This window comes from Musca vetustissima, unplaced genomic scaffold (genome assembly GCF_032173495.1).
Source record: "Musca vetustissima isolate MV318-11 ecotype Yass unplaced genomic scaffold, APGP_CSIRO_Mvet_v1 utg12705, whole genome shotgun sequence".
NCBI classification, from domain to species: Eukaryota; Metazoa; Arthropoda; class Insecta; order Diptera; family Muscidae; genus Musca; species Musca vetustissima.
Genome location: NW_026880582.1, coordinates 194,798 through 212,532, shown reverse-complemented (window position 1 = coordinate 212,532; position 17,735 = coordinate 194,798). Strand labels below are relative to the sequence as shown.

The window sequence follows — 17,735 nt, the reverse complement described above, 5'->3', positions numbered from 1 at the left end:
TTTTCCCTTCTCTCTTTTCAGTTATTACAATAAAATGCAATACAAATTTTATGAATAAAAAATCATATTTCAAATTCAGTGAAAGTTCATGTTTTTAAGTGAATTGAGAAACAAAATCATATACCTTTATTACGAAGTGTTTTAAAATAAAAAGTAAAAATTGTTTTTGATACTGTGATAATTAAACAAACTAAAACAACAAATAAAAGTTTATAAAAATCCACCGCCACCAAATCAAAAAAAAAAAAAAAATAATCGCTAAATAAATGCTGGCCAAAATTTTGCGTGCAATTAAAACAACAAACCTCAAAAATAAAAAAACAACAACAGCAACAACCAAAAATAACTAAACCAACAACCCAAAACCAAATAAAAACAAACAACCAAACGGAAATCTAACTCTAATAAAAACACCATTTGCAGCAACAACAAAAAAGTTTTTCTGCTACGGGAATAGAAAAATTATCAGCATCCGCATCCTCATCTTTTGGGGTAAAACAAATAATATAACGCGTTACAGAAACAACAACAACAGCAGAAACAAATATCAACATCACCATGTTGCAATCTATGAAATTGCGTACAGATCAACTTTCCGATGCAAATAGCGGCAGCAACAACAACAACACTAGTAGTAATAGTAACTCCAACACAACTGGTGTAGTAATGGTGGACAATGGTCTTGGTACACCATCCACAGCCACATTAAATCCCCAACTTTACAGTCCGACTACCAACACTAATGCCGGGACATTGTCAGCACCTGTTGCCCGAATTGTGGCAGCAACAGCACCGGCGGCACTTGCCACAGCTCATGCTAATGGACTTGGTGTAGTTGTTTACACTAATAATAATAGCAGCAACAACAACAGTAACGGCACTAGTACTACTCCTATCATTGGCAATGGCGACAGTAATCTAGCCGGGCTCGGTATTAACAATAACAATAAACATATGATGATGGTAAACAATAATCATTTAAATAATAGACAACAGCAGCAACAACAACATCCACTACACCAACAGCTACAACAGTATCAGAGCCAGTATTTAGAAACTGCAATGGCTGCTGAGACAGCAACAGCGGTCACAATTAATTCAAGCAAAGTTACAACGGCAGCAGCATCGAAAAGTTTTCATCCCTATTCACGTCCTCCACCACTGGCAACGGGAGCGGCAACAGTAGCTGCCACCCATCAACCCCTCTCACTATTATCAGCATCATCAACAACATCGCCAGCTTTGTGCTTATCGTCCTTTGGCTATTCAGCAACACAAATAAATTCCACCATTGGGAATTTAAAAACAAATGCTGTTACAGCTGTGGCGAACAGCGGCAGCAACAACAACAACAGTGCTACAAACACTTCTACAGCATCAAGTGGATTATTAACTTTGCCTGCAACAACTTCGGCGACGACAACAACAGAATTATCATCACAGTTGCCAACTACACAAACATCGTCAGGAACTTTATTAGCCAACGGTAACAATAACAGCAACAACAATATGGAATACCAACAGCATCAGCAACAACAACATCAATCCTCAGAAACTAATCCGTAAGTTTTGAACATGAATACAATTTTTGTGAAATATTTAAATATAGTGATGTCAATGTAGAGGTTTTTAGAAAAATTGAAATTAAAAAAATATCAAGGGATATTTTTTCAAGACATCAAGGAATACACGGATTTTTTAAAGATTTTTTTAGTCGGGAATTTTTTAGGAATATTTTTTCATTGATCCAACAAGGCGTGGATTTTTAAAGAATATTTTTTTAAAAAATCCACCAAGGCGTAGATTTTTTATAGAATATTTTTTCAAAGATCCACCAAGGCGTAGATTTTTTATAGAATTTGTTTTTCAAGGGAACCATAGAAGGCGTGGATTTTTTAAGACATTTTCTCTAGGCACCGTGGATTTTTAAAGACAATTTTTTCTAGGCACCATAGAAAGCGTAGATTTTCGAAAAAAATAATTTCTCGAGGTCCCGTATAAGACGTAAATGTTTAAAGAATATTTGTTCAATGCACCGACGTATTCGCGCATTTTTTAAAGAATATTTTTTCAAGGCACCATAAAAGAATGTGTAGATTTTTCAAAGAATAGTTTTTATAGAATCGATGGTTTCAGCCTAAATACTCTTCTCTCCTGCAAGGGTACATGTTCCAATCTTCCGCACCATTCGGCCAGTAATTTCGAGAGTTCAAGCACGGCCCGACGTTGGCCTTTACTGAATCCTCGAACAGTATGCAATGGTTGACATTATCTAAGGCCTCGAGCGGCCATGACAGCTCTCTACTAATATGTCCGGTAATGGCGCGCAATGCTGTAGTACTGTGCATTTTACGGGATTCATGTTGGTGTTGGGCTGCTTGAAAACTGCTTCTCGTGAATGGGAGTTGTAGCGCCTCATGTGTCTTTCCTACTAGTGACAGAAGAGATATCGGCCTGAAAAATTACCTTTAGTGGTACTATTGTCATGTAGTAGTAGGGTTCCGAGGCTTCAGGAACTATGTGGGTGCCAAACGATAAACTTCGGGTTCATCCAATTGCTTAAGTATTACCATGGAAATTCTGTCCGGACCCAAAACTTTAGATGATTCTGTGTTCTTATTGACATCTTCAACATATTCCTTCGTAAACTGTAGTGGTACCTCTACGTCTGGTAGGACTCTTATCTGACGTCTGGTCACACTTGGTGTGCTTCGTAAACTGCCAGTAAAAATAGCAGGAACACAGCTGATTACAGACCAAATTTTCTCACCCTTAGGTCTTAAGGGTTGGCAATATGTCGCTTACGTTCATTGGCCAAAATCATTGCACCTGCTGGAAAGCTTGATCTTAATTTGGTTAATTGTCAGGAGATATTTAGCGTGCTGCAGCTGTAGTGACAATTATCTGCAAATTCCTTTCTGCTACCCGAGAGTCTAAGCTCTAAAGCGGTGATTGGAAAACTGTCTCTGAAACCTCTTCATGGTTCAGGAAGGTACGCCGTTCAAATATTATGAAGTTAGGGGTCTAATTATTGAAACGATTTTAGGTAGATAGCCTGATCGGAACGAAATGGTAGATGGTAGACGTCGTCATTGATATAACCTGGCACCACATTGGTAATGTGGTGTTGTGGTAATGGCTTCTTTATCCTTGTAGTGCATTTTCATTCAATGAGCTGGTTAGCAGGACACAAGAAATAGGTAGTTGGCATCACTGTGTGAGTATACCCTCCCCACTCCATAACTGTAAATTGGCAGAAGAGTGTGTATTAGCCATTGGTGTCGTATTTCTGTTTTTACTAAACTAGGAAATAGAAAACTTTTCCTCACTGGGACAATAGGTTCACCCTCCTGTGGGGAGAGAAAACGACAAGAATTAAAACAATCACTAATTCCATAGCTCAGCGGTGTTTTGAGTTAACAATATTATTATTGTGAACACTTGTTGACCACTTGAGATGAGGGAATTTAGTAAATTTTCTTGCTAGGGAAATATAAGAAGTAATGAGGACAGAATTTGAAAAATACTTTTATTGGGAATTATGTATAAATTTGTAGTGATGTGCTATATCGAAAAGAGAGATAACTTTTATATGTCATAATAGGCCCTAACTTATTATGTAGAAAGGCAGAAATGTTGTTAAACAACGTCTAAAATTGGGCGGTTTCCCAGCCGATTTGTACACATCATTACAATACAGGAAGCTTATTCCTTCGTCGGATTGCTTTGCAGAGCTATGGTCTTTAGGATTTTATATTTTATGTCAACTTCAAAGTAGTGGGAAACAATTTTTAAATGTAGGCATTATTGAGATTTACGTCTTACAAGTGATTAAAATTAATCTTCCTACTTGAATATTTCCTCACATTTTGATATCTAGTGACAGTCTCCATTTCGTCAATTGCAAAAGAGGGAAGATTTAGAGACCCATTTTTACACCCTACACCACACTGTGGTACAGGGTATTATGTCTTTGTGCATATGTTTGTAACAGGCAAAAGGAAACGAGATAGACACATGGTTCCTTTTGAGAATATGCATAGAATCACTTTCTAAGTCGATTTATGCATGTCCGTCCGTCCGTCTGTCTGTCTGTCCATATTAAATTGTAAACAAAGTACAGGTCGCATTTATGATCCGAATTGGATGAAATTTGGCATAGGTCACTGATTCGACCCAAGGACGAACGCTATTGAAATTGGGAAAAATCGGTTCAGATTTAGATATATCTCCCATATATACATTTAACCGATTTAATGTAAACGGTCCCTATGTGCCTTTCGATTTTCACGAAATTTGGTACAGCCTAATCATTTAGGTCTAGAAAGTTTCGTGAAAATCGGTCCAGATTTAGATATAGCTCCCATATATAGTTTCATCTGATTTCATGTAAATTGTGCACCAAAGTCCCTATATATCCTTCGATTTGCACGAATTTTTGTATGACGTACTGAATTCCGCCTAGAGTGATGTCTGGCAAGTTTTGACAAAATCGGTTCAGATTTAGATATACCTCCCATATATAGTTTCGTCCGATTTCATGTAAATGGTGCCCCAAAGTCCCTATATATCTTTCGATTTGCACGAAATTTGTCATAACGTACTGAATTAAGCCTAGAGTGATGTCTGGCAAGTTTTGAGAAAATCGGTTCAGATTTAGATATACCTCCCATATATAGTTTCGTGTAAATGGTGCATCAAAGTCCCTATATATATTTCGATTTGCACGAAATTTGGCATAGCGTAATGAATTAGGTCTAGACTGATTTGTGTCAAGTTTCCTGAAAATCGATCCAGATTTAGATATAGCTCACACATATATTTTCGTCCGATTTAATGTAAATGGTGTACCAATGTCCCTATATATCATTCTATTTGGACGAAATTTGGCATAGCGTAATAAATTAGGTCAAGTTTTCTGGAAAGCGGTCCAGATTTAGATATAGCTTCCATATATATTTTCGTCCGTTTTAATGTAAATGGTGCACCAAAGTCCATATATATCTTTCGATTTGCACGAAAGGTGAATAAGGTCTGGAATGATGTGTGTTAAGTTTCCTGAAAATTGGTTCTGTTTTAGATATTGCTCTCATATATATTTTCCTCCGATTTAATGTAAATGGTGCACTAAAGACCCACAGTTTGTCCGATTGCCACACAATTTTGTTTAGTATAAGTTAATCTCTGGCAAGTATCATTGAATTCGGTTCAGATATATATATATATATATATATGTATTGATTTACATAATTTTGTAAGAAGCAACCCAATATCTGACCAAAAGAAAAAATTTAGTATAGATTGTAGAATGACATGTTTTTGGACCTGTTTTTTTGTGTTAATGGTCCTTTAACGTCTGTTACGATTCATCTGTTAAATAGACCTAAAGTGGTGAAGGGTATCATATAGTCGGCCCCATCCGACTTTATTACTTTCCTTACTGGTTAGTTTTGTCTATCCCGTTTTTTTCTCAATTTATTGCCCTCGCATTACTATGCTCTCTATATATTTATCTACCATCTGACTGGTGCCTTCATATAAGGACCAGTCGCTATTTAGGTATTATGAAGTTCCTAGACTCATTTTTCACCAAAAGTGGCTACACCGTAGTGTATTTGGCTACCAGAGGGGAAAACTGCTGGTAGAAAATTTGTCATTGCGCACTTCTAAACTAAGGGACAGATTTTTAGTACTCAGGAGATAAATACCTCGACATAAATCCATATTGAGGTATCACCAAGGTTTGAGTATCTGCATATCTAAACATTATTTTCCAAGTGACAGTAATTTGTTCTCGGGGAATAAATTACCTCTTGTCAGAATATTTCCAATAAACGACCATATTAGGACTTAGTTGACGGTTTATTATTTAAGTATTGTAAAGGCCTCCTCGTAGAAAATTCCATCCACCACAAGATGGAGTATGTACTAAATTTGTTATTCCGTTTGCAACACTTCTAAATTTAGAAGAAAATATCTCTAACAAGCTTTTAAATATGGGCCCCTATTACTCTTCATTTTGTGGAGCACGTTTTTTAACCTAATTGGCTCTAATTTGATTTTTCAGATTTTCAAATCAAAAAGTTATCAACATCGGTTAACATTTTCAGAGGTCTTGGCGACCAAATTTGGTATGCCATATGTATATGGCACTTCCATCAAGGGGTAAGGATGGGGAGACTAAAGTTTCGGATTTCGCCACTGATCGTCATCAGTTACCTTAGTTTTTTGGTTTATTTCGAATATAACGGTTCCGACCCCACTTCATTTTAAAGACATTAGCAGGCGAAATGCACTTTCTTTTTATTTAAGACAGGATGTCCCAATCCTAACATAATTTATAATAATTTATTCTACGAATAAATTTATTTAATTGACAACGTATTTATAGTATGCAAATAAATGTTACGAGTACCATTCCTACTACAAATGCAAATGCATGCATTAGGTAAAACATTTTGTTTTTCTTTTTTTCAAAACATCAAAATAAAAAATAAACTCCCATAAAGTTTAATTTCCGTCTAACTTACATTAACATTCAATTTGGAATGCATGAAATATGAATAAATAAAATTGTTCGGTTTGGTTTGGTTTTTGGCCATATTTTGATATTGTCATCATACAAACTGGAAAATTATGCAAAACCGCAATCAGCGAGCAAGAGACACGCGAGCAGCAGCACCAGTAACAACAACAAGAAGAGCGCCCGAAAAAGTGGATGACAATATCCTGCGGTAATATTTTTTAACAACAACACCGCCATCACCACAGCCACCATTCCCCCAAAACCTTTACAATCCCTTCTGGCATTCATCCACCTAAGCAGTTACTTATCTTTGTGAACAGACCTCCCTCCAGCTGTATTTTTTTTTACTTCGCACCTTGGGTTAAGAGTTTTTTAAAGCGCGTCAGCGGGTCTAAAAAATCGTTTTTCATACTTATGCCAACATTATTCCGTCTAGATTCACAAATTTATATCATTCGAGAAACATTTGCTAGAAGTTGGGTTGTTGGTTTTTTCTTTCGTTCCTTCACTCTATTGAGAGGGGAGGGGAGTTGGTTGGTTCGTTTTTGTTAATGCCACGCGGGACATCACCAAAACAAACCCCAGCTTCAAATCCCCGCCACGAATTGAAATCATAAAAAATAAAGGTGTAACGACGTTGGATTTTGTGTGAGTTGTTGTTTTTTTTTCAACTTCCATTCCAAATCTCATCGCCGCAATATTTTCTCTAAGCGTTTTTTGCTTTTCTTACGTCTTTTTCTTTTTTGCAACACACAAAGATGCCGAAAATTGAATTTTTATGTTTAACATAAAACAATTTTTATGCAAATTATTAATCCATCTATAAGTTGATGAAATATGGAAAATGTCATGACGGAAAGGCGGTTCGGCCAGGAAATCAAAGTAAATCACAAAAAAAAGTAACTCGGAAAAGCGTTTTCTTTGTCATAGCAAAAGGTAAGGTGTCGGAAGCTCAGCTGCTGAGATTGAAGTGTTTTTTATTGTCGTCTAGATATCTTAAAGGGTCTATTAATTTAATATTGGGGTGTGGTTGTGGAGTTCTAACCAAATTACAGGAGAAACATTGAAAATTGTTAAATTTCCTAAAATAAAATCTTCCATATATTCCTGAGGAGAATAATAATTATTTTAAAAATCTCCATCTTGGGTAGTGGCGGGAAATTATAATTATATAAAAAAACTAAATCTAAAAATCTAAGCATTGCGTAGTCGCAGGAAAAAAATATTAACAAAATTGAAATCTAAAAAGAAAACCAGTAAAGAAAGCAGTAAAGTCGGACTGGGCCGACTATATGATACCCTTCACCACTTTGGGTATATTGTACATATCAGCAACGTACAGAGGATTTCATTTCGGGGGGAGACCGGTAGTACAAAATGAAAAAAATCGCTTTGCAAACATAAATTTACTGTGAAAAAAATTCATTTCGGGGGGGACACGGGCCCCCCGGGCCGCCCCCCTGCGTACGTCCCTGGTACATATGTATCCTAACAATTGCATGTCTATGTTCCCTCTTTCTCCAACCTATCCTAACTTTAATTTCACTCGAGCAGATTTAGAGCCGTCTGCGTAACATGGGGAAAATTTATGGAAAACGATTTATAGCAAAATTGATACACGCTGTTCGGTACGCCGCGTTGTTAAAAATATAATCTATATGTGGGAGCTTTATCTAAATCTGAACAAATTTTCTCGAAAATTAACACACATCTTTCTAGACTTAATTCAGTACGCTATGCAAAATTTTGTGCATATCGAAGGGTATATATAGGACCCTTGGTGCGCCGTTTACATAAAATTGGACGAAAATATATATGGGAGATATGTCGAAATCTAAACCGATTTTCCCGAAACTCACCACTCATCATTCTAGACTCAATTTAGTACGCTAAGCCAAATTTCGTGCAAATCGGTGCATATAAAGGGATATTGGTGCACTATTTACATCGAAGTATATATAGAGACTTTGGTACACCCTTTAACTTAAATCGGACGAAAATATATATGGGAGTTATATCCAAATCTAAACCGATTTTCAGGAAACTTGACACACATCATTTTAGACCTAATTCATTACGCTGTGCCAAATTTCGTACAAATCGAAAGATATATAGGGACTTTGGTGCACCATTTACCTTAAATCGGACGAAAATATATATGGGAGCTATATCTAAATATGGACCGATTTTCACGAAACTTAGCACACATCATTCTGGACCTAATTCAGTACGCTATGCCAAATTTTGTGCAAATCGTAAGATATATAGGGACTTTGGTGTACCATTTGCCATAAATCGGACGAAACTATATATGGGAACTATATCTAAATCTGAACCGAGTTTTCCTATTTCAATAGGTTTCGTCCTTGGGCCAAATAAGTGGGCTGTGCCAAATTTCATCCAAGTCGGATAATAAATGCGACCTGTACTTTGTTTACAATTTAACATGGACAGACAGGCGGACGGACGGACATGCATAAATCGACTTAGAAAGTGATTCTATGCATATTCTCAAAAGGAACTATGTGTCTATCTCGTTTCCTTTTGCCCGTTACAAACATATGCACAAAGACATAATACCCTGTACCACAGTGTGGTGAAGGGTATAAAAATTATTTACAAAAAGCTAGGAAAAATTGTTTCAAAAATATACGCCTTCGGTTGTGCCAGGAAAAATTATGGACGGACGGACATGCATAAATCGACTTAAAAAGTGATTCTATGCATATTCTCAAAAGGGACCATGTGTCTACATCGTTTCCTTTAGCCTATTACAAACATATGCACAAAACATAATACCCTGTACCATAGAGTGGTGAAGTGAAAAATTGATTTTAAAAATCTACGCCTTAGGCAGACCCAGGTTTTTTTTTATCTACGCCTTGGGTAGTCCCGGGAAAAAATCAATCTTGAGATTGATCCATTAATACATATATTTAAATATAACCCCTCTTCCATAAAATATATTGCCACACTATATATTTACTTTAATTCTTAAATTTAGTTAATATTTCCTTAGCTTAGTTGGCTGACTGGCCTGATGTAAATATTCTCATGGAAAAATCCCAGCTGGACTGAAACAAGAAAAAACTTAAAGAACAAAAAAAGAAAAAGAACACACACCGTGAGGTAAAGGGGCGTAACTGAAGGTGTTACAATGTATTTTACTGAAAACGGGGGAAAACTTTTACATTCAGGTCATGCTGAGTTTTGTGGGTGTAAACCATGTCAGGGGTGTTGATTGTTTCAGTTGGCTTTACTCTCTATTTTTAATTTTTTTGTTGTTGTTCATTCCTTTGTGTTTGTTGTAGAAGAAGGCTTTCCATTTAGCTGTTGTTGCTGTCATTTTCAACGTTGTTGCTGTTGTTGTCGTCGTCATCGTTGTAGTAGTAGTAGTTGTTGTCAACGTTGTCCATGTAGTAGTCGTAGTAGTGGTAGCGTTAAGATTGTTGTCCTTGTTAGTGGTGCCACTTATACTTCAATAGCTTGTTTCTGTAGTTTCCCCATTTTTTTTTGTTGGTATTGTTGTTGTTGTCATTACAAGTGTGTCGGTGTGATAAGTGGGGCATGTCACACACTCTTGCCTGGAGAATATTGTCTTGCCTTTGACCCGATACTGTTTGTCGTCAATGGACGTAACGTAGCCAACGTAGTAAACTTAGACAATATGTACTACTTGACTAGCTACCGACAGACAGACAAACATCAGGACAAGGATTTCAGACATTTTGTTTCTCTCTCACATGCAGGCATATTACGAAGTGAGGTGAGTGTTCATGTGTGTCCCAGTTTGCCCATCATTGAATTGTCAATATAGCTGTCATGTGTCGTTTCTTCTTCTTCATTTTGTTTTCAGCTACCTTTCCTTGATTGTCCTCTGTCAGTCGGAATCGGCCATTCAAAGTGAAACAAATTATGAAAAACACAACATGACACCATCTTTAATATTCTCAGAAGAACAAAAAGAGAACCACCCACGGACCACCAATGTCATAATTACATATTTCTGTTCCTTAAAGTGTAGCTAAGTGGTTTACAAAATGGCCACAACAACGACAATGACAACAACTAAAACAACAACAACAACTACGGTTATCAACAACTTTACAAAAGTGTCATTCATAATTAATAATGTTAATGAGAAATGTCATTATAATTTTAAATATTCAGAACCACATTACCAACGAGTTGTTGTTGCTGTAGTTTTTTTGGATCGGGTGGTGGGCTTTACTTTTTTTAAAACTCAGTTTCTTTAATTATGAATTAAATGTGCCCAAGGTCCGTTTGGTGAACGGCTATGAAAAAATAAGAAATTGTTATTTAATGAAAGAACGACTTGTAGACGTAGACTTGTAGACGTAGACCTATCCTTTGAAACCGTTTCTTGATACTCTATAAGAATAAAATATTGGATTTGCCTGAGTCTAAAGCCTATTATGCTACAAGTCTTCTTTAAAGAAATATTAATGTATATGTAATATACATATACCTTCAGCATCTGTCGTTTTTGAAATCTTCGGCAGTTGTTTTAATTGTGCGGAGTCAGAATCCGCAAATTAAAACACAAACTAAAATAAGAAATAAGGTAGAACTTCCACGATAATTTTAAACCGATTGGATTATTAGTTTTTATACCCTCCACCATAATATGGAGTGTATATTAGTTTGGGTTTTTCGTTTGTAACCCATCGAAATAATCATTTCCGACCCTATAAAGTATATATAAGGGTACCCCCCAATTTTCGGTATGTTGAGGTTCTTGAGCGTGTTTTTCAACTGAATTCGCTGAAATTTCGTACTTTGATTTCTTATTGGGTAGCAAATCTTCCCACTAAAAATTATAAACATAGGTCCATTTTTTCGGACAGCCCCCATATAAGGGTACCCCAATTTTCGGTATTTTGAGGTTCTTGAGCGCGTTTTTCAACCGAATTCGCTGAAATCTGGAACTTTGTGTTCTTATTGGGTAGCAAATCCTACCACTAAACATTATTTAATATTTTTTGGATAGCAACCCTATAAGGGTATCACCCAATTTTCGGTATATTGGGTGTTTTGGTCACATTTTTCGACCGAATTGGCTGTTACTTCGATTTCGTATTGGGTACCAAATCTCTCTACTAAAAATTGTAAATATAGGTCAATGCTTTCTGGTACCCCCCATATAACGGTACCCCTCAATGCCTCCACAAAAAATATAGGTCCACTAGGTCCACTTTTTTTGGTAGTCCCCATATAACGGTATCTCCTAATTTTCAGTAATTTGGGGGCATTGATCGTATTTCCCCTCCAATTAGCTCTAATTTAGTATTCTGAGTTCTTAATAAGTGTCAAATCTCCCCACAAAAAATTATGAATTTAAGTCCTTTTTTTCGGATAGCCCCCATATAAGGGTACCACCAATTTTCGGTATTTTGGGATTCTTGAGCGCGTTTTTTTAACCGAATTTGCTGCAATTTGGTATTTTGTAGTCGTATATGGTAATAAATCTCCCTACCAAAAATTATTAGTATTCGCCCCATCTTCGGGGTAGTCCCCATAAAACCCCCTTTTTATATTAAAATAGTTATCTGATTTATTCCGCGTTTTGAGTTTGGTTCTAAGACTCTGTTGTAATCATTTCTCCTTCAGAGGATAGCGAGATAAAAATTAGAACGTAAAGTTCGATAATGAACTATAGCCGCATTTAGACCTAGCCCCTGTGTGGAGGTTCCAGAAGGAGTGGACCGATATACCCCATCTTTGAATTCGAACTAAGTTTGGAAGAAATAATAAGATGGGCAAAGTTTTGATGAAATCTAAATTTTCTGAAACTAATTTGGTCCAAAGAAACATGGGGTCTAAAACGAATATTTCGATGAAGCTCATTTTCACCATGCTATTAAAAATTTCTGAAATTTGTATTATGCTTACAAAATGGCTTTGTAGAAATGTCGGTATAGGTCCTCTTTTTGGTATTCTCCCTATATTTTCATTTCAATTACCTGTGAGTATATCTATGGTGGAGGGTATCTAAAGTTCGGTTCGGCCGAACTTAACGCTTTTCCACTTGTTAAGCTATAGTTCCGCCATTCGAAAATACACTGTTTAGAGATTGAGAATCACTCTTGCGGCCACTTAATGCTAACACAAGGGTTGTTGAAGTTTTGGTAATGATCGGTTAATATTTGGAGGATCAAACATCATGAAGAGTTTAATGGAGGAAGGGATGTGACCAAGAAATATGATCAGCCAATATTTAGAGTGTTAATTGTGTGAAAAATTACAAAACTATGGCGAATAAATTTATTCCAGAAGGACGTAGACCAGATATGTTTACAGTCTATACAAGAGGGGTGGTTGACCTTTAATTGGATACCAATTATATTGTTGTTTATACTCAGATTAGGGAGTTATTCGTAAATATTTCTGAAGACTACCTATTCTGATATATTTTTACCCTCCAACATAGTATGGAGGGTATATTATTTTTTTTTTTGGTTTGTTACTCATCGAAATAATTTCCGACCCTATAATATATATATATATATATATATTATAGGTAATATTCTATGACGATCTAAGCATGTCCGTCTGGTCATCTGTTGAAATCACTTTAGCATATAAACGAATTAAGATAGATCGCCAACATTTTGCATAGAATCGTATTTTGCGTGCAGGTAGGTCAAGTTCGAAGATGGGCATAACTTCCACATAAGGGTACCCCCCAATGTTCGTTGTCCCCATTTAGTAGTATTCTGCCATAGTAAAGGGGATAGTTGTTACTAAAAATAATCACTTTTTACCCTACAAAGTGATGAAGACAATTTAGCCATCTGATTCCGCCTTCTAAACATATCGTGATTAAAAAAACTCGAACCTGCCTATAACGAAATATATTGGCCTCCCATATAATTACAGGGCATCTCCCCCATATAATTATACCTCCTGAAAGAAAGAATGGAGAAACAAAACTAAAATATTTGGTTTGACTAATTAGGCATCCAAAGTTCGGCCCGGCCGAACTTAAAGCTTTTTTTCACTTGTCACTATTACTATTACCACACTAGACTGCGGAAATTTCGTATAGGCGATGAAGTGATCCGAAAGCTGTATTTCGTCTGGTTTGCGCTCTATTTTAAGCCGAAAATAACAATTTTTCCAATGGGGAAGGCGATAGGTTATTTTGGCACTGATCGTTGAATTTATAAAGGTACAAAGTGACAAAAGTAACAACATTTGCATCTTATGTTATAAAGGTTCGCTCCGGCAAAACATGATCTGAAAAAGTTACCGGTGTAAGACAAAGAATCTATCGATGAATTAACTTCCCAGCGAAACTTTTACTGTCTTCAAGAGTGTTGTATATTCTAACAGTATTCTAATCACAACAATAATTATACCCTTCACGCCACTGTGGTACAGGATATTATGTCTTTGTGCACATGTTTGTAACAGGATACCCCCATGGTTCCACTCGAAAATATGCATAGAATTATTTTCTGAGTCGATTTATGCATATCCGCCTGTCCATGTTAAATTGTAAACAAAGTACATATTGCATTTCTAATCCGATTTAAACGAAATTTGGTACAGCTTATTTGTTTGACCCAAGGACGAGCCCTACTGAAATCGGTGAAAATTGGTTCAGATTAGGATATAGTTCCCACATATATTTTCGCCCAATTTTGTGTAAATGGTGCGGCAATGTCTTTATATTTCTTTCGATTTACACGAAATTTTGTATAGCGTACTGAATTTTGTATAGTGTTATGATGTGCTAAGTGTGGTGAAAATCGGTTAATATTTAGATATAGTTTCCATATATATTCTCTTCCGATTTTACGATTGAGACGAAATTTTGCATAAAGTATTAAGTTGAGTATTGAATATAGTATGTTATGTGTCATTGAAATCGGCACATTTTACATATGGAAATTTTACTTATTGAGTCCAAAAAATTGTGTTTTATGTTTTGTTGAAATCAATATAGATTCAGATATAGTTCTCGTATATATTTTCGTAGATTCCGTTCAGCAATTTTTGATGTTAAAGATGCACCTTGCACAGGTAGGCCGGTCTTCGAAAATGTCAATAAAATCGAGAAATTATCGAAGTTGACCGGCATGTTTGCAGTCGTAACATCGCCCAAGAGCTAAAGACGACCATAAAACTGTTTCAACCATTTACAATTGGCCAGAAACGGTCAGAATTGGCCAACACGACAACGCTAGGTCACACACATCTACAGTGACTCGCCGGAAACTTCGGAAGCTTGGTTGGGAAGTTTTAATGCATCCGGCATACAGTCCGGACTTGGCACCAAGCGATTATCTTATTTTTCTTGCATTGCAAAATTTCTTTCATGATAAGAAATTGGTATCTAGGGGGGATTGTGGATATCGACTACTAGTGTTTTTTGCAAATAGAGAGCAGGAGAGAGAGAGAGCATTAGAAGAGAGAGAGAGGCATTATGAAGTTACCTTTAAAATAGCAAAAAAATCACACAACAAAACGGTGCATCGGAGCGTGTTAAATAAAGTCCTAAAGTTCATATAAAAATAATTCATTTATCCGTTTTGCTCTGCAATCTAAATATCCCGTACTGTACTTCAGAAAATAATACACTTTTTGAATATTCTTACAAATTTAATTTGGCCCCACAAAAAAAATGTTCATTTTCCATTTGTCCTATATTAATACAATTTGCAAACTGCTAAAATATTAAAAATTCCATAACAATGGCTATTGTTGAGCTTCAAAATATATCCCGAACCGTGGCGGCTTAACATCATGCAATTGTAGTAGATGTTGCTTTTATAAATATCTTCACATTGAATGAAATAAAAATGTTTTTCTTTTTGGTTGTTGTTGTTGTTGGTGCTTGTCACCATTAAATAATAAACCAAGCGAAAATTTATGAAAGGTCATTTGTATGCGTAAAAATGTGGGACAGCATTCTATGCGCTATTGTCCAATAAACAAGCCACAGGATAAGTTTGGTTCTATACTCTAAAAGCCTCCATTGAGAAATAAGATTTCAAATGAGGACTGTAGTGGGAGAGTAGATGGTTATTGTTATAACAGACAATTCACATAGCCATTCCTTGCTTTACATTTTAGCTGTTCATATTTGTAATGATAATGGCGAAGTGGTTCGTTCTGGTTGGGCTCATTACCAATGTGACAGGACTGCCATAGCAAAGTGTCATAATAAATTAAAAAAAGACTACATCCATGAATGGAATCGGAATAAAATGGGATCAAGATGTTAAAGATGTTAGTATTAGGAAGGTTTCTTTAACAAGACATGTTGTTAGTTTTAAACCATAGGGCATAAAAGTCCATGGGGACCCATAATAAAATGATCTGAAATCAATAATAATAATAAACCAGTGAGCGGAGCAGTATAGTCGGACGGGGCCGACCATATAATACCCTACACAACTTCCACGAAAATCTTACTTTCTGTGGTTATATATTCTGAGCATGGAAAATATTTCGCTACATTTACACCCTCTTGACCGACTAGAGGTCAGCAAATATTACTAATATTCAGTAAATCCCTTCTAATTACATGTCCAGATTCCCTTCACGGTGGGTTGTGTTATGATGTTCGACTTTCAATTATGGACTATATATGGACTAGAAAAAACACAAAAAACACAAAAAATTAAGTTTTCGGTCCACCTCATCCCAATATTATTATCTGATCATCACCGAAAATTATAGGCGTTATCCTTGACCATTCCTGGATCCTCATGGAAATTTTCAAAGCGACCGCGCTGTATTTCCGCCTCCAGTGTGGTAATGTGTTACTAAATAATATCTGAGTACGTAAGCACCTGTAAATATTTAAATGTAACTCCCGCATCCGAGTACATACGACAATATAATTGGTATCAATTTAAAGGTCAACCACTCCTCTTGGATATACTATCAACTATCTTCTCGGCTCTATGTCATTCAGGAGTAAATATATACGCTATAGAATACAAATTTTGTCATTTTTCACACAAAAGTCAGAATCCATTTGACCAGCTAAATATTGATCGATCTTTATCAAAACAGGCATGCTTATTCTTTGGCCCAATCCCTTCTCCATGTACAAATTCGCGGTGTTTGGACCATAATTGCGGCCTCTAGAGCGACCAGAAAATCAGCCAAAAATTTAGTTTTTGGTCCATTTCATCCCCTAAATATTAGCCGATCTTTACCAAAAACAATAGGGGTCTTCATTGGGCAGAACCCATCCTACATGCAAAATTTCGTGAAGATTGGTCCATAACTGCGGCCTGTATCGTGTTTGCAAATTATAATGGACAGAGGACGGATGGACACACATGTCTATATCGACTCTGCTAGTCGACATATGACGATCGGTATACTTAAAGGTGGTATACCAATATCGGTATACCAATATTTCGCGGCGTTACAAACTCTTGGGGCTGCACAAAGCTATAATATCCTGACAACATAGTTGTGTAGGGTATAAAAATAACAAGTGAAAAAGCGTTAAGTTCGGCCGGGCCGAACTTTGGATACCCTCCACCATAGATATTCTGACAGGTACTAGAAATGATAATATAGGGAACATACCAAGAAGTGGACCTATATCGACATTTCTAAAAACGGATTATGTAAACCATAATGAAACCATAATAAAAATTTCAGAAAATTTTCGTGGATAATTAAACTTTCAGCCTTATTGCTAATGAGGGTATATACACCTTGACACTCTGAAAATGTGCCCCATCGATATTGGTTCTAGACACCATGTTTCTGTGGACCAAATTTGTTTCAGAAACATGTGTTACCATATACGACTACAAAATACCAAATTGCAGCGAATTCGGTAGAAAAACGCACTCAAGTACCCCGAAATACCGAAAATTGGGAGGTACCCTTATATGGGGGCTATCCGAAAAAATTGACCTATATTCATAATTTTTTATGGAGAGATTTGGTACCTATTAAGAACTCAAAATACTAAATTACAGCCAATTCGGTGGAAAAATACGATCAAAACCCCCAAAAATACGGAAAATGAGGAGGTACCTTTATATGGGAGCTACTAGAAAAAGTGGACCTATATTCATAATTTTGTGGAGACATTCAGTAAACAATAGAAAACAAATGTACCAAAATTCAGCGAATTCGGTTGAAAAACGCCTATGCCAAAACGTGGACCGATATATCCCATCTTCGAACTTGACCTGCCTGCAGACAA

At 36.3% G+C, this 17,735-nt stretch overlaps 1 protein-coding gene across 1 annotated transcript in view; it reads left to right on the top strand.

Moving 5' to 3' along the window:
• Positions 1-558: 558 nt before the first annotated feature.
• Positions 559-17,735, top strand: part of LOC133326276 (type-2 histone deacetylase 1-like) — a 73,261-nt gene continuing 56,084 nt past the window's right edge. The window contains exon 1 of the mRNA XM_061534958.1: positions 559-1,562. Coding sequence (XP_061390942.1) covers positions 559-1,562 — 1,004 coding nt within the window. The remainder of the gene's footprint in view (positions 1,563-17,735) is intronic.